The following is an 18669-nucleotide window of genomic DNA, read 5'->3' on the forward strand; positions in this document are numbered from 1 at the left end:
TCAGATTTCACTAATCTTGAAACAAAATAGGGGGTACAGGTCCACTAAACCAGAAGAATTGTAACAAAGAACACCCAAGTTTCAGAGATAGACGTATGGGGTAGTCATATTAATATCAGCTTACCCTGGAATAATATTGACCATCCTTTATAGGGATCACTTCACGTTTCCTAATTGGAGCGTGGGCTTCTGTAGTCGCCTTATACAAAGCTGCTGGTAGAAGTATATTTCTGTTTCTGTGGTAACATGGAGTTTTGCATTAATGCATATCTTATATAATGCTCAATTGTTAGGGAAAGAAGAGATAGTTTAGATTCATGCCTACCTGTTCCGAATAAATGCGATCTTTTGTTGTCCCCCTGATCATGGAAGACCAAGGGAAATTGGTTGTGTTGTAGACCATAAGAGTTGTATACGATCAGGCCAAAATTGCCTGCACCATAGGACAGGAAAGAAAAACCAAGGAATATGGGTTAGCTAGCGAGTTTTAACATAAAGCTCGAGCACTCAATAGCATCTGTTAAAAGGAAGTTACCATGTATAAATATAAATATCACGAATTCTCCACTTCTGACGGGTTATGTTACAGGAAGTTGTGGTTGTAATACTCTTTTAGGATTCACAAAGATAACCTAAAATCAATTTAAGATGTAATTTAGCTGTTTTATTAGCTTTAAGTTACTCTCCAGATATACTAATCCAATTGAGTAAGAAAATTAAGTTAGCTTACCTATGATATATGGCCAAATATAATGAGAGTCTACCTGTGAATGAATTATAGACAGGCAGTCAAAAATTAGAGCCATATGTGAATGTGTCTCTTACATAGCAAAGCTATGTTTTGCGATCACATACACAGTTTTTTTGCGATTCGCAGTGTATGCGATCGCAAAACTGCTTCATACATATGGCCCTCAATCTATAGAATGGTAAACAGGATGTGCTCCAGGGGAGAGACAAACAGGAAGAGCAAGGCAAGCCATCCAATAAGAAGCATGCAATTAAGACTGACAGCAAACGCAACAAATGATATGCAATGGGTCAGTAAGACCACAGTAAATTCACGTTATGTCGTCTGCAGCCAGACAGCTTACACTGTCTGGTAGGCAATACATCAGCCACGGCCCGTGCAGGTAAGAGCGGTGGGGCTGGGTGGGGTTGGGTGGGGCTGGGTGGGGTTGGGTGGGGCTGGGTGGGGTTGGGTGAGGCCGAGTGGGGGGGTGGGTGTTTCGACAGACGACATGAGGGAAAATTATTTATTTAATTTTCCTTCATCATCCTCCATCAAACCTCCCCTCCCCCCCCCCCCCCCCCCCCCACCTGGCCTCACCGCTCTGATCTGCACGGGCCCCAGCTGCGAGCGATAAAGATTATTGGTATTTCTGTGCCGTATGAATATCTACCCATCGGAGTACATTGCAGCTCTCTAAAACATGCTTCAAATAATGTGAAATTCATAACAGGGACAGCAAAATCCCAATTTACACAGGGGCGGCTCCTCCACTAGGGCGGAGGAGCATCACCCTACTGCTTTCTCACAGTGCTAGAAGCAGAAACAAAAAATGGTAAAACTACCATTTTCTGTTTCTGCTTCTCCCACTGCGAGAAAGCAGAAGTTGTTGGTTGGGGGTGGGTAGGTGTGCGGGTCTGCTCTAGGGCAGTGGAGGAGTGGCTTGCCCACTGCTGAGGGCGCTGACTGTTTGAACGGCCCTCTGTGGCTGTCCATAGCAGTCATGCATGCAGCCTACATGGAGAAAATGGCCTCCCCATAGGCGCCTGGCTAGGCGCCGTCCCGACCAACCACAGCTCTACCATTGCAGCATTGTGATTGGCTTAGAGGAGGTGAGAGGCTGCTTGCTTCCTGATCCTGCCGGAAGCAGGAAAGAGGGAGCAGACCGAGCATTGAAGACGCGGAACCTGGGAAAGGTACTTTTTTTTTAACCCCCACCTCTCCCTGTGCAACCCCCTTCTTCCCTTGTGACCACTCGCCCTTCCCCCCCCACCCTGCACTTGTCACCCTACCCATGAGCCATGCCGGCCGCTACTGAATTTACACCAGTCTGTGCTATTCTATCAGGTAAAAGATAAGCACAGGCATTCAATGTATTCATGGGGTTATTCATTAAAAAGGCCCGGGCCACAGTAATGAAAACATTTATACTTCTAAAGTCAGAGAATGAACAGCCTGTCTGAGCATTTTTAGTGTGGAGAAATTGGCTTCAGCTGCACCGAAAGTAATAAGATTCTATATATCACAAGCATGGAATATTATAATTTGCAAAACATTTTTTAGATGCCATTTGATTAAATAGACGGAATCACTCCAAAGTGCTTCCATGACTCGTCAGGGGTAGTAAGCGATATATGCATGCAATTTCAATACTATACAATATGCCCATGCGTCTCCATTGGAAAGTGAGCAAATGCCCTACAGGTCCCTGAAAAGTCTCCATAAAACTCAGCCACGTCCATCTGTAAATCTGAAGAAACTGCTTTCGGCCAAGTCCAGTGCTTAAAGTGAGCCAGTGGTTTCAGTGGGCCCACCGTCACTTATTTTTGGGGACCAACATTTATTTTTCCTTATCACATCTTATTAATGAGAAAGACAGAGAAAATCACACAAATGGTAAAGAAGAAGAAATAAAAAGACGGAAAAACGGACATAAAGGGAGAAAGCAGGGGCCGTCAAGAGTAAGACAAAGGGCCATCAGTGTCTGGCAGTGGAGGCTCGAGGTGAGTTCAACACTGCCAGCCCTGGTATTAGACGGGGTGATTTTAATAGCAGTGCCTTGCGCATTTGCACTTATTCTTTTGCAAGTTAAGCACTGGCCACGCCCTGTCTATAAATCTGCAGAAACAGCTTTATTTCTTAAAAAGTCTGGGGCATATTATCAAGAAACAGCGTTAAAATTATTGCCGCTTTAGCGGCAGAAAACTGTCGCTAAAGCGGCGATAATGGGCTTGATAATATGCCCTTGAGAATTCCCATAGAAGCCCATGTTCTGATGTCAACATAGGCTTCTATTGGAATTCTCTGCGGCATATTATCAAGCCCATTATCGCCGCAACTGCCGCTAAAGCGGCGATAATTTTAACGCCGTGCTTGATAATATGCCTCAGAGTGTCTCTGATTTATTGAATTGGTTACAAATTGTTAAAGACAAGAGCTCGCACGAAAGTGCAGTGTATTTTCTTTGGCTATCTCCGCCCATACCACTGAAGCACTGTGCAAAAAAGTGATTAGAAAGAAATTCTGAACTTGAATGAATAACTAAATGTTTTCCAAAATCCAGGCTAAGCATATTGGCGACCCTGGTTACTCCTTAATCTGAAGCCATTGAGAGGGATAAAGCAGCTATCGACAATTAGTGAGAGCCTGATGTGAGAGTGATACTGGAGTCCAACATGTGCCAGTCAAGCCTAATCTCTGTGGTGTCAGCCAAACTTTGAGTGAGCACAAATACTTCATGTGAGCAGCTCCAAGAAAAGCAACTGAAATAACAAAAGAGACAAGCACTGGAAAAAACATTCAATGTGGTGTTGGCCGCGAGTCTTTTGTCAATTCCTGTTTTGTCAAGGTTTTTACAAAACTTTATTGTTCAGGACCCCATCAATTTTTTTTTGTTAAACAATGGCTAGCGGAAAAAGTGTGTTTCTGGTCTCAAGAAAGTAGACATTACCACGGTGCAGAAGAGAACTACCTTTTGTTTGGATGTGCTCCTTGTGAAAGGGCAGCTTGCCGTAACTTATAGTAAAGACAGTCAATGGCGGAGGTGGGCTAACAATGCCCTTGATGCATGCTGGAGTGGGAGGAAAAAAAGGTGAATGACACAATCACAGACAAATGGATAAAGTCTGGCTTAAAACCCCTACAACTAACTATGTGATACATACTTTTAATAAATGTGTTAGCCAAGTCGAAAGGTCTTGGCTCACACAGACGTAAAAAAAGCCATTGTTCTGGCATTGGCTGCTAGCCTCACCTTTGAGCAAGAAAGCAAGAAAGAATGGAAGAAAGGAAAGAATGCAGGCAAAAACAGAGGAAAGCAGACAAATAATGTTGGCAGACGGGCAAAAAATAAAAGGAAGGCGAAAAAGAAAGGAAAGAAAGAAGGCAAAATAAGGAGAATGAAAGAAAAAAGGGATGAAGAAAAGAAACAACGGAAGAGAAAGTGAAAGAAGGAAGGAAAGAAATAAAGATAGAAAAGGAGTAAATGAGAGACAAATGGAGGAAAGAAAGAATAAAAGAAAGAAAGAAGGAAGGAAGAGAGGAAGGAAGGATGGAAAGAAAGGAAGAATGAAGGCAAAAAAGAAAGAAAGAAGGAAGAACAAAACAAACAAACGAAGAGAGAAAGGAAGAAAGAAGGAAAGTAGAAAGCAAAAAGGAAAGAATAAAAGAAAAAAGCAAAGAAGGCAAAATGAACGAAAGAAAGGAAAGAAGGCAAAACAGAACAAAAGATGGAAAGAAAAAATGACCCAAGTAAAAAGGAAATAACAAAAAGGGTCAAAAGGAAAAGATGGAAAGAAAAAGGAAAAGGAAAAAAATAAAGAAAATGAAACAAAGAAAGAATCAAAGGAAGGATGAAGAAAAGTACAAAAGAAAGAAAAAGAAAGAAGAAAAATGAGTGAAAAAGAAATAAAGGAAACAAAGAATGAAAGGCAAACGAGGAAGAAATAAGGTATAAATGAAGAAAGAATGAAAATAGTAAAGGAGGAAAGAAGGAAGGATGACGAAAGAAGAAACAAAAGAGGGTTTACAGCATAAAATATTGGATATTAAAGCCCAAATTAAACCCCATCTATGTTTACATAAAACTGTTACAAGTGTGATAAGCATCCTACTTTCACATCAGGCAACACTGGCACTAAAGGGAACTCCTTGTGTGGGGATATGCACCTTGAAAGAGCAAAATGCATTCACTCAAAGTGACGTCAACCAGAGGCTTAAGAAGGCTGACCCATTGCCCCATGCTATATGTTAGGGATGTCCAACCTTTTGTGTAGTAAGTGCTACTTATGTTCAATTGAAAACATCACGAGCTACTAATATTATTAGTGTTGTAATAGTGACCACATCAGACAATATTACATTAGTGGCCACCATATTCAAGATTACCAGCTGTGATCAACTTCAGTACATCAGGCAGCTTTGGGAGCAGTAATGTAAAAAAAAGGCTTTATCAATTTGGATTGCCTCAATGTAGGTAATACATGTCAGCTGCAGTTCCCCTGGCATGAAAGTAATAATAATAGTTATAAGGCTTCCCATATGAGCAAACACTAAAAAAACTGTTTTAAATATATTTTGGAAATTCAGCCATTTTTTCCCCAAACATCAGCTCATGAGTTCTAAAAATACACATATTTTTGTCTTGAATACACAATGCTATCTATCTATCTATCTATCTATCTATCTATCTATCTATCTATCTATCTATCTATCTATCTATCTATCTATCTATCTATCTATCTATCTATCTATCTATCTATCTATCTATCTATCTATCTATCTATCTATCTATCTATCTATCTATCTATCTATCTATCTATCTATCTATCTATCTATCTATCTAACCAAGCAGAAGGTTCCAATTTAGTAGGCTGGAATACACGGAGGAGAACTACTGGCAGGTAGCTGTAGAGCTACTAGTAGCTCACGAGCTACTTGTTGGAGAGGCCTGCTATATGGTGTAGTGGGTGGAAGCAAAATGTGAATGACACAACAGACCCATGGGTGAAGATATGAGGCTGAAAGCCCCTTTAAGTAAGTATATTATACATATTATGTTAGTAAAATCAAAATTTCTTGGCTAACGCCAGACTTAACAATATGCTTTTAAGCAAACAAAAACATTTTAATCAGCATGCAATTGTAACTTGCACTATATGATAAAATTTAACTCTGGAAAATCTTTAATTTCTGATTTCTTTGGGGGGGGGGGGGATTGCTGGGTATTGTTGGTCTTTATTAAGGCCTTTCGGTAGGACCATGGTACGGAATTTTTTTGCCTTTCTGTATTGAAAGGTCCAGCATGTCTTTACCACATTAAAGAATCATCCCAAAAGCCTGATTTGCACATCTATGTTGAATGTGAGAAATATGCACAACATGTGTTACAGTGTATTCTATGATACAAACATTGCAATGTCATGTGATGTATTTTAACACAATAACAAATCATAATATACAGCCAAAAACAGGACTTCAGGGAAGAAATCGTCACCAGAGGGCTCTACTGAGAGCACTGGATACCTATGGCGAGGAGGATTTGCCTTTAAGCATACCACTTCCAGAACAAGCAATTCTGTCCCCTTTAGCTCATCTCATTAATTCTGGCAGAAGTAAGCCAGAGATGCAGAATTATGAAATAAATGGCCCTGCAGGGTGCCTAGGAAAAGAGCAGGAAGAGTGTAAGCAGTCAGAGCTGCTGAAATGAAATGGGAGGGTGGTGGCCGGGGATGATGGGTCAATGGAGGAGGAGTCAAAGGAGAAGCAGCAGAGGAAAATAAAATCCAGGCAGGAGATGAGTGTGAGGAAAGTGGCTCACACCATATGATAAATAATCCGTTATGGGTCCAGTCAGGCCTGTTTGTAATACCTTAGGTCAGCCCTGAGTAGCTGTTGGTTTGAGCAGTAAAGTTTTAACACAGGAACAAGTGTGAAGGTTTTAGAAGTACCAAAACAATAAGATAAAAAAGAAACTGGACACAAAGGAAATGCAACACCAAGTCAAGTTATGCAAATAGATCTTATTTTTATGAATTTTTAGACATCAAAATGAACAAAATCCACCAGAGGGTGCCGGAGATACAAATTATTAAGCAATTCATAAATCACTGCTTATCACAAGCATTGGCAAGTACCATGGTTAACAGCTTCAATGGAAACTTTTGAAAAGTTTTTATAAAGTTTTGTCCACCTACCATGCCTCACTTTGGCCAACCAACTCCAGCAGGGAGCATGTCACACGGGCCAATAAGGTTTCTCTTAATAGTTACCTTCCAGTCAAAGCAGTCTCCAATTCCGTGGCAGGCTCTATGGGCAACCTGCCTTACACTTCAGTGGAGTATTCCTGATTAGGTGTAGGCGGAACTGGCGTAATAATTATCTCTAGCATAATTACTACAAAATGATTCCTAAATTGAAGCAAAGACAAAAACCATCAGACCATGCACAGAGATACAAGTTTATTTAAAGTGTCACGGGGACAGGCTGCCTAAGTGTTCGACAAAGTGCCCAAAAGAAGAAGTTAATCACTATGTTTTATTTTCGCAAACTGCAGAAGGGCGTAACTAAGTATTAAGTGCCCAATAAAATATCCAATACATAAACATTTCTTGACAGCTATGGACAAATACGTCACAAGTCCAGTAAATTTCCATCAAAATTACACCACATATATATATCATCCAATCAGGGATGATCAAGAGTGCATGATAAGCAAATACCTAATGGGGACCCACATGCCCTGTCGTGTGACAGTTGGGTAATTCCGAAAATGTGAAACACCATAGCAGGTGTCTCTTATAAAAACAGTATGTTTTTGCTGAGCTAGCGAGCTATGAGAATCACTAGTGCTGTCGGTTGAGTAAGCCTTGCATCATTACACTCCATGCTGGTTGATTTTAACAAAACAATGGTTCTTCAAAGTTCATGAACCTTCGTTGTTCAGGCCTCGAATGAATAGTAGGCCTCATACTTCATTGAGTATCATAAAACTTTAGCAAGACAAAATAGATTCCATACATGATAGAAAAATACAAGTCTGCGAGAGGCATAATCCCATCAATTCCAGGTGTGTTTCCACTTGAATGGCAGGGTACAGCCCCTTCTGGCCCTCAGGTGTTTCATACTCATTAACCGGGGGTGCCATGATCTCCGCTCTCTGCTAGGTGTGACTGCGTGTCCGCTTGGTCTACAGATTAGACTCTGCAGTGTCAGCTTGACAGCTCTTGCTGCTTACCACAGCAGCACGGCATGCCAGTGACAGGAAGACTGTCCAACACGAGCGAAGGCTAGTGCCTTATCATTATGCACTCTTAGTGTACAGCCCAGGAAGCGCTGAGGAGCCGATGGAGTGTTGCTCCGGAGAGGGCTCAGATAGAAATTAAGGGGCCTATGCATCAACAATGCCATTTGCGATTCCTTATTAGCGAAAAATAAGGAATCGCTAATAAGGAATAGCAAAAGGCTATGCATGTAGGAATCGCTATTCAAATAGCGATTCCTTAATATTCCTTATTACCGAATCGGTAATACCGAATCGGTAATAAGGAATACCTACCCATTCATTCCTATGGGCTTGGAGGCCCATAGGAATGAATGTAAAGCCATTCTGTATTAGCGATTCGGTATTACCGAATCGCTAATAGCGGGAGCACTTTCAAGGGTGCCAGGGTGTCAAAAGGACACCCTGTTGCACCCCTGAAAATGATATGTGCACATATGTTGCACACACACATGCTCTAAGGGCATGTGTGTGCGCAACATGAAACTTTGAAAAATGCACAAAAGTGCATTTTTCAAAGTTTTTGCAAATTACCATGCAGTTCATCTTCATGGTAATTTGCTCCCCCTATTAGCGAAATCGCTAATTTTTTAACTTTGATGCATTGCATTTAAGGAATCTCACTTTGGGATTCCTTAAATGCAATCGCTATTTAAGGAATCGGTATTTAAGGAATCCCTATTTAAAGAATCGCTATTTAAGGATTCCTTAAATAGCGATTTCTGCTTTTGGGTTGATGCATTGGGATTGGGTATTTTTTCCTTAATACCGGGAGCTATTACCGAATCGGTATTTTACCGACTGGATTTTGGGTTGATGCATGAGGCTGTAAATGCTTAGGAGTCCCTCCCGGTGTTTTTCAGCTCCGGCAACCATGTGTCCCATTTTCTCTTGCCACCATTCTCCCACCCTCCTGCTTTTCCCTACCTGCAGCCGTCTCAATCCCAGCCTCTCTCAGGCTCCGGCAGATTCTGGCTCCATTGCTTCCTGTGGCCGCACCACTGGCAGAGCATTGTGTCATGTTTCCACTTCCTCCACCTTGCTAGTTCTCTATTTTTTAAAATCCCAACGTCAGCCTGTTGGGAAAAAGCACAATGAGCGAAATAAATGGGTCTAACACAAGACACACCCAATAAAGAATGGAAAAGGATGGAAAGCGTGGGCAGGGAGAAGAGCGGTATTTGAGCAAATGATGTAATGTCTTGAAAATAATTACACTGTAGCATTTTTCTACAAGACTAGTGGGTGGGGGTCTTGCAAGTGTTAATCACTCTAAATTCACCCTGTTGCACCATGCCAGTGATGTTATGACAGCCCGGTCGCCATAACCACACGGATCAGCACTGCAGTGATACACACGAGGCAGGCCCCTCTTTCTTCTTTTGTGCTTCCGGGCTGATAACAAATGTGTGCTCCAACACAGTAAAGCATATAAGCACATGATAGTTCACGAATAAGGCTGAAATTCCTTTATATCTCCCTGCCATAGGTGCTGAAGGACACAGTCTCCTCTCGCATCATGTCACCAGCCTGTGCTGCAGGTTTACTTCAAGGCCAAGATGGTGTTGTTACCCCCCTCATGGAGACACAGACAATTAATAAATGTGCATAACGGTAAACTATGCTCTGTCGCTGGGGTTTTCAGAGTTTTTGCCGAACTCCGCGTTCCAAGCCGAGCGTGGAGTGGACAAAACTCAGCAAACTTCGACGGGAGCGGAGTTTACCGCCCACGCCTAGACCTGATGCAAGGGATAGAGGATATTGAAATATTGAAGAATTCTGTGGGTGCTGATCCAGTCGACAGGGGTCTTCCTGGGGCCACCCCTCAGTCCACGAGCAAAGTGTGGCAACTTTGGCCAAAGAGCTCAATGTCCCTCGAAGTCTGGGTGAAGTCCAGCCAAAAAGCAGTTGTTATTGGTCTCCTGGTCTCCAGTCATAGTGTACCAAGCAGTTCCGTTTAACAGAGACTAGGGTCTGTCTAGGATGAACAAACTGAATTCCAACATTTGGGTGCAACTTTTGAGCATTGGGATATGATCTCTCAGGCTGCACTTAAGCGGCCTTTGGCGATCAAGAGATTGTGGCTATCAATTCACCAAGGCAGGCCTCTTCAGCTTTTATGGACTCAGTGATGGAACAACCAACTTACACTTAGAGATCACTTCTTCTGTTTGGGGACAGCGGCGGTTCCTCCATTAAGGCTACCTAAGAGCCACAAGCTCACTGAAAAACTGGTTTGGCAACTGATTTCCACTCTCTGTCCCTGATGACAGCTTGTGTACACCAACAAAAGAGCTGTACCTCTCATGTGTGTCCTCCTTTTGTCCTTCAAAGTCGACTTCCCCTTTGAAGCTTGCTTTCTGGCTCACACCATGTGTGGGTTCCTGCCAGGGAGAATCAACATCTCTTTCAATGGCAGGCCTCTATTGTGCCCTTATCATGGAGTCTTTCAGATCTCTCTCCAGGAGGGCAGAAGGCTGTCACGTGTCCAGCAACTGTAAATTGCCACTGGATAACTTTAGGTAATAGAGTGGCAACTATCTAAAGTTGCCTTTTCCTCTAAAGTTACATTAAATTTGACTTGGGCATCAAGTCAGGTAGAATGCAACAATTCTTTTGATATTTGAAAAACCAACTTTAGTAGGCCCATTCAAAAGTTAACAAAGCTGAATTACCAGCATGTAACCCAGTACTTCCCAATTGGGCTACTAGCCTTTCTACAGTAAAAACAACATTTTTTTTTGTTTTTACTGTTATGATATTTAAAAACACATGTCCAATCTTTTAATATTAAATACCCTGCCTTAGGGCTAGACAGGCCTACCTTAGGGTGGACTATATATGTTAACAAGCATTTGCAATGCAATCGGTCTCACATTTGGGACCTTATGTGCATTTAGCTAAGCAGCACATTAGCCTGGGTGCTGAAACATCTGCTGTTCTTTAACATGAAGGGAAAGTAAGCACCAAACTGCGTGACACGCCTGGTATGGGAACACATGGAGAGAAATATTGCCTTTCAGCAGGAAATGGTATAGTCCAAAGCTCCGTTTTTAATATAAACTCAGGGCTTTCTGTGGTCATATCACTGAAAATACAAGATCTGAAAAAACTATTATTGTCTACTGGTGCTCATGAAAGACAATTTCTATGGAGTGGAATTTAGAGAATGTTAAAGTGGTTCTGGTATTTTACTGACCTCAGCTGGTCGTTTTCTATCAAGAAAATTAAATAGAGGCAGTTGCCAGAAAAATTTAAAAAATAAAGTCCCTCAGCAGACAGCAATTCTGGTATTTTACTGACCTCTACTGGTCGTTTTCTATCAAGACAGTTAAATAGAGGCAGTTTAACAAGCAGAAAGCAATTATGGTATTTTACTGACCTCTACTGGTCGTTTTCTATCAAGACAGATACATTGAGGCAATTAAACAGAGAAAAGTCACTAAGCGGAAGCAAGCAAGTCCTAGGGCTGATCTTCAGAGTCCACAAAGTACATACACATATAAGAATATGCACTAAAGTATATAGAAGAGGTTTCAAATGCTCGACCTAAAAAGGAAGGTCTGGACTTTGTCATTAGTTTAAATGGCAAAGTTGAGTTATCAGTTTAAAAACTGCTCTACAAGTCAGCAGTGGCATGCTGGGAGATATACTTTTACTTTGTCACACTCATGGTGGCACAATAAGTGCTGCAGTCCATGAGGAACACTTTAACTTACCAGCCCTGGGTACCTTTGGCACTATATACTAGGGACTTATAACATGCCAATTGTGAAGAAGTCAATTAAATATACAATTTTTAGGGGTCAGAGCACTGGTACTGAGGTCTGGTTGGCAGGTCTCAGTGCACTCAGAGTTGACAAACCAGCAGCATCAGTCCAAATCTTTGTGGGTGATCACGCAAAAACAGGTATTTCCTTACAATGAGAGAAAAGGCAGCACACAAGAGAGAAGGGTAGCAGCACAGGATAGGGAAAAAACACAAGCACACAAGGTAAACCAGGAAAAGAGTAACACAGAGTGTGGGGGTGAGGGAGAACTACAGGAAGGGGAGTGATTTTAAAACTCATGCACTCTCCTAGAGTCTTTACCCAAAAATAGACACAAGAAGTTACCTGAAAGTGAGCAGTGGAAGAACACAAGTAAAGATGTTATACTCTAGGGAAGGCACAAACACAAGAAGAGAAAGGCAAGCCATTCAAAAAGAAGCAAGCAAATGAGAGTAATAATAAAGCCAGCCAATGGTAAGCAATGGGTGGGCTGTAGGCCCACTTTAAGTTCCCAATAGATCTTTTGCATCCAGACAGCTTGTGCTGTCTGGTAGGCTCGACCAAAAAATGAATTTCCTTCACACCCCATTCCCTGTTTAGTGCTGACAAAAGGTAAAGAAATGCTATCTTAAATCAAGGAATTGATGTGACACCATGTTTAGGCTCTATATTAGAACCTTGAGGCCCAGTGTTTGGCATGGTTTGCCAACTATATACTATATCAATGCCAGTACATCTGAAGGTATATTTTTATTTGTTATATAACCACATCAGTCCTATTACACAATTATTTCGTTTTTAGATTAAAGTATAATTATTGTGCTTCATTTATAGATACATAAATTTACTTAATTCTAGCCGGTAATTGTAGTCTTAGCTTAAAAGCAATCTAAATATAATTAAATGTCATTCTTAACTTTAATGTAAGCTTTATCCATGAATAACTCTATCCATTGATTATTTTATATTAAAATAATATTAATGAAATCACCATCGTTAGTGTCCTATCTTTCCTTCCCCAGGCTCATATTGTTTATTTTAAGCATTAGTAAACCTACAATCTAGTTCTTGTAGAACTTTGCCACCATACTGAAATGTTCCAGTTGTAATTACCAATAAGTGTATATTTGGGGAAAGTATACATATTTTTAAACTCTAGTTTAATCGTTCTAAAACGCCCTGCCCCAAAAAAGCCTTAGATTAACAGAGCATACGTGGAATTTGACATTGTAAGTGTATCTTAATGGTTAGGCGTTTCTGCCAACCAGCTAATGAGTTCTCTTGCGGGTAAATGTATACGTGAGAACAGTGAACAGACAGCCCCTGAGTGAGATTTTGCTCCAAGACCAGAATGATTCCTGTCCCATATCTGAAAAGAATTTGCAGCCACCAATGGCAATGAATCATGTTGTTTAGCATCCATCAATAAAGCCAATTAACTCCTCTGTGCTTGTTAAAAGGAACAGGGTTCGAGTCAAATGTTTTTTTTTCAGTAAGTGTCAATTAATTGCAACTTAGGTATGAGTTAAGTCTAAATATCCAGGAGCAAATTAGACTGATAGAAAAATGTTTTGTGAATATGGCCCCGTGTAACCTGGGGGCATATGTATCAAGCCCTTTTCCCGTTTGCGAACGGGAAAAGGCCTTTTGGGATGTATCATCCCAAAAGGGCATCGCAAATTTTGCGATTGCATTTAAGGATTTGCAAATTGCGATTCCTTAAATGCAATGTAACAAGCACCCAAGTTGTGCGATTTCTCCTTAAGAAATCGCAAATTACCACCAACTTCAAGTTGGTGGTAATTTGCGATTTCTTTGAAAGATGCACTTTTTGGTATCTTTCAAAGTGCCATGTGGCGCACAGACATGCCCTTAGGGCATGTATGTGCGCCACATGCGCACACATGCTCATTTCAGGGGTGCATCAGGGTGTCCTTATGACACCCTTGCACCCTTGAAATTATTCTCAATTTGCGATTCTCTAATTGCGAATCGTTAATTGAGAATGTCTTCTCTTTCATTCCTATGGGCCTGCCCATAGGAATGAATGGGAAGGTATTCCTTAATTGCGATTAGCAATTTGCTAATCGCAATTAAGGAATGCTAAGAAATCGCAAAACATTTGCGAATTTTTTATTACATCCCGTTTTGCAATTCTCAAATAGCGATTCCCTAAAAATCGCTATTTGCGAATTGCAAAAACGGAACTTGATACATATACCCCCAGGTCTCTATTGTGACGTTTGTTCCCTCAAAAAGGTCTCACTGGGTACATGTTCAAGTCATTCTATCGTGCCTTTATTTTTTTCAGGGAGAAGATTGGATACTATGAGAGTGTGAACATCATTCAGCCAGAAGATGCTGCGACCATTTTCAAGGTGGAAGGCAGCTATCCAGAGAGACTGACAGTAAAGCCGTGGAAGGCCTACAGGGACTTCCGCAACAAGAAGTACGGCGTCCTGCTGAAGTAAGCGCTGGGAGGGGTCTCTGGTATGGACAGAGCACTGCCTGGAGTCAGGCATGTCATCAACCAGACTACTGAAAAGCTGTGCTATTATATGCCAGATTCCATTGTTTAAAAACAATTACAAAACTGACATAACACAACAATAGTCAGCTCAACCCGAATAACCTTAGTCTAATTCTAAAAACTCAAATCACCCCAACTGTTCTTTCTTCTGTCAGACTGAGGCTATTCACTGGTCAATTGAATGCAAATCCATACGACATCCCTCTAGCCAATCCTATGCAACCTATTCATGTGTAAAACAAGCCAGCCACCGGCTAACATCCTAACCAGTAGCTAACATAATGCTGCCCGATTTAAGCTTAATGCCACAGCACAACAAGCCTGGGCAATTTATTTTAACACAGCTGCAACTAAATGTAACAGCTGTCAGTGAAACCTAACTTGAATACAAACTTTACTATTTCCAAACACTAACAACGAATGCATTTTAAGATCAGCACATTGCTTAATTTGAGCCGGTGGGGCCACCTACTTTTGGGGACTGCCCTTACTTTGCCCATCAGATATTTACTGAATGCAAGTGAAGGAAAAACACACAGATCGGAAAGGTGGAGAAAGAGAAAACGGCAAGGGAAGAAAGCAGGCACCTGCAAGAGCAAGGAAAGTGGCAGGGAGTGTCTTTAGTGGATTAAAGACAACCAGCCTTGGTATTTGCAGCGTGCAGACATATAGGGGCTTATTTACAAGCCCCTTGCCCCGCCGGTGCGTCACTTCTAATATGGGCAAAAGTGACCTACCGGCAGCGCAAGGGGCTTGTACATACGCTGCTCAGTTCACTGGCTTCCGGCACCCGCACTCTTTCTTTCACAAATGAAGCGCTAGATCAGCAGACTACACCAACCCAACCAAACTAAAGATAGTCTAAACCCAGTGAAACACAACCTCAGCCAGAACCAATGCAATGAAAGCTCGTTTTCTGCCACTATAACCCAACTATGGCAAAATGCAAAAGAACCAGAACCCAGTTTAACTGACTCAAAACAATACATACCAACATAAACCCAATACACGCAAAACAAACACAGTTGAAATGAACCTTCTGCCACCCGAAAATACATTAGCGCAACCCAATGTAAATTAACACACCCAACCTCTATTCTAAGTACCCTGTATAGGCTAGTCTGATTTTAGCCAGCTCCACTTCATACTGCAAGAGAGAATGAGGCGAAGCAGTCACTGACTGCCTCATGTCTATCCAAGGTTGAATGAATGTTGACTACCCCTGCTGGATCATGTACTACTGGGTTCCATGGGCTCCCCTGCCCTCAGTCTTGTAGCGCAGCGAGTAAAACATCTGCAGACCGAGATGGATGACTCCATGCATCTGTCTGCCCTCTCCGCCATTTTGAAATTCAGGCAATTTCTCATTATCTCTGATCTTTCCTAAATGAAAACCCCTCGCTCAAGAGTTTACAGTGACTTCTTTAGTGTTTGACGTGTGTGCAATTTACATATATGTCTAAAACGCTAGTGTTCTATCTGCATTAGGATTATCCACATTAAAATATTCCTGTTATTCTTCAATATATTGATGTTGAGATTATTTTAATTTAAGCCTTTAAATCTGTACTTCAGTTCAAAATGGATTACATTGTTTCTACAGTTTTTGTTGTGGTCCTATGTAGGCTTATTTCATTATAAAGTCACAGACTGGTTCCAATGTTCTGCTAATCTTCCATCTTTTGATCACAACGACTAACATTTAGCTAAAATGGTAGGTCTAAATGATTCCAAATTAAATTAGAACAGTTTGCACCAACTCCGCCAGCCTCGCAGTGATTGGCCAGACAACACACCTGGGAAACTGCTCCTGCCAACATGGTAGGTGCCACTTCAGTGAAAACAAACATTACTACGACCAGTCTCCCTGTGGCCGACAGGCGAGACATTTTTTTTAAAGACAATATCCCAGCATGACTCATCTTTGGGAAAAAAAACTATTGCACTGGGATAAAGTGCATAGGGTATTTTTTTGTTTTTTCCAAACGGTTAATATGGCATCACTGTAATTAGGTTGGGCATTCTGATGCCAATTCTGCTGGTGGGTGCCTCATGATGAGGGATTTCCCTATGGCAGAGATGGTGGCTGCTCCGCTGTCAGGAAAACCAGCACCACCATCTCCTGCACTGTAAAGGAGGCCAGGAGTCAATGGCTGGGTGGACAGGGAATCTGCTAGTTTTTGGCAGATGCGTGGTGCTGGACAACTTTAAACGAGACCTTCGTTGATGCTTTTGCAGCTTTCAGATCCATTCTTCAGGCAGAGGTAGATCTGAATACTATTCACATTCATCTGACATTTAAGTTGATGTTATGCAATAGTATAAGTAAAATATCCCCTTGGGAAGTACATCACCACATATGCATACAACATTCAATCTTACAGCAGCAAGAGCTGGTCTCCCATACGTTATATTGATCCAGACGTCATTACTACTACAGTATAAAGAGAGTCAGAATGTGTTACAGCATACACGTGGCATAAAAAGTTTTCCAAGTAAAACATTGTCTAAAAAATATTTTGACTGAAGCAAACTTGCGTGGCAACTATAATTTGTAAGGAGGACAAAGCTCCCCTACATAACTTCTTCAGCCTGGATAAGACAGGGTCCAGTGGCGAAGGATTGAAGTAGCATCATCTCGAGAAGGGATGGCTATCCATGATTAGGGTCCATTCCTGATTGATCGGAATCTTCAAAAGAAGAAGTCTTGTTTGAAAACTAGTAGTAAAGCACAGGTCTCAAATAGGAACACTGCATGTTCCTTTTATCGGTTTTAATTATTTTTGTTTGTGGGAGAATCCATATGTTATCCTGAAGAAGGTGGTAAAAATCATAAGATCCACCGAAACGCGTAAATGAAGTAAAAAAATAAAGAATCTGTAAACATGTCTGATATGACCTCTGATAATTTTTAGATCAATTATCATGCATAATGTTGACACAGATCAGTAATACTGAATGTATCATGGGTTTTGTCTTTTTGTGTTACTCCCTGTGCTGTTTATCAATTTTTCCTTATTTTTAATTGACTGCATTAATTTATTTTGTGCCATATTGTGGAAAGAAAGAATTGGTTTTAAATATAGGACTTCTAAGAAGCAGCAACTCTGTTTTTGCCTTGTAAAATGATAACATGTTTTTTTACTGGGATTTTTGAGAATGACATATATGAGTTTTGAGTCCATGATAATGTTTAAAAAAAACAAACGAGATTTGACAGTACATCTTTTTTGCCTAGTGTCTCTTCATACTGTAGTGGTACTGATGTGTGGGTCCATATAACGTAATTAAGACCAGCTCTTGCTGGTTTAAGATTGAATGTTGTGCATATATATGTGGCGTTCTACTGCCCAAGGGGGAATTTTACTTCTACTGTTTAATACTGTGCCTTATCCACTGGCTGCGTGGGGCCCTCTCCCCTATTTTGTTTGATGCTGTGCAATAACCAGTACTTGGGGCTGCATGCATATTTTGAAAGGAAACAGCAACAGAGGGCCCCGCATGTAAACCTTTTTTGTAAGACATTATGGTAGTAATCCTGATGTGCTGGCGCTTGGGGGATAGGAATACATTAATGCATATTGCATTTGTTCCTCACGTTCCTGTACATTTCTCCAGGTGGTGACACAGGTGCACAACAGTTGCACACAACTGTAGAACAAATATAATTAACTTCAAAGTAATTACACACAACTGCATACAGTACTTTGAAACATTCTTTCAGTACACAGACCTACCTTTTTTAATTGGCTATGCGTGGTGCATAGTGGGGACAGGAGAGTACTGTGGAAGAAGGTGTGTAATCACAGAACGCTGCGTGCAATACTAAAAATAGCATTATTTAAAGAAGTCAAGTTTTTTAGGCAATCTTTAAGCCATACTAACACAGAAAGGCGACACCAAAACAACCATCATGCTCTGCTGTCTTCAACAGTAAAGACTGATACAGATTTCAGTGACTAATTTTATTATTAGTGATGATTTAAGCCATGTTGAATCCAATCCATCACCCAAACCATTTAATCACTTCCAAAACACTGTAACTCAGTTAAACTCAAATTAATATTATGGGGCTTATTTTCAAGCCCCTTGTTCCACTGGTGCGTCAATTTTAACATGGGAATGAGTGACGTACCTGTGACCCCAAACCTCCCTCTGTAGTTCACTGGCCATGGGCTTCTGAGCAGAGCTTCTGGCTCCAGCAACATTTCCTTTACAAATTAAGCTCTGGATCAGCAGACTACATCAACCCAACTTAAGCTAGCCTAAATCAATCACTACCGAAACACTTTAAGTCAGTTTAACTCAAATTATTATTAAATGGTTTGGTAAACTTCAACGCTCCCTCTGTAGTTATCAG

At 41.1% G+C, this 18669-nt stretch overlaps 1 protein-coding gene across 1 annotated transcript in view; it reads left to right on the forward strand.

Annotated features, from left to right (window-relative positions):
• LOC146860101 (cholesterol side-chain cleavage enzyme, mitochondrial-like) overlaps positions 1 to 18669 on the forward strand; it is a 219375-nt gene that overhangs the window by 93072 nt on the left and 107634 nt on the right. The window contains exon 2 of the mRNA XM_085643887.1: positions 14091 to 14246. Within this exon, the coding sequence (XP_085500013.1) occupies positions 14091 to 14246 (156 nt within the window). The remainder of the gene's footprint in view (positions 1 to 14090; positions 14247 to 18669) is intronic.

Source organism: Triturus cristatus, chromosome 3_1, assembly GCF_964204655.1.
Source record: "Triturus cristatus chromosome 3_1, aTriCri1.1, whole genome shotgun sequence".
Taxonomy (NCBI): domain Eukaryota; kingdom Metazoa; phylum Chordata; class Amphibia; order Caudata; family Salamandridae; genus Triturus; species Triturus cristatus.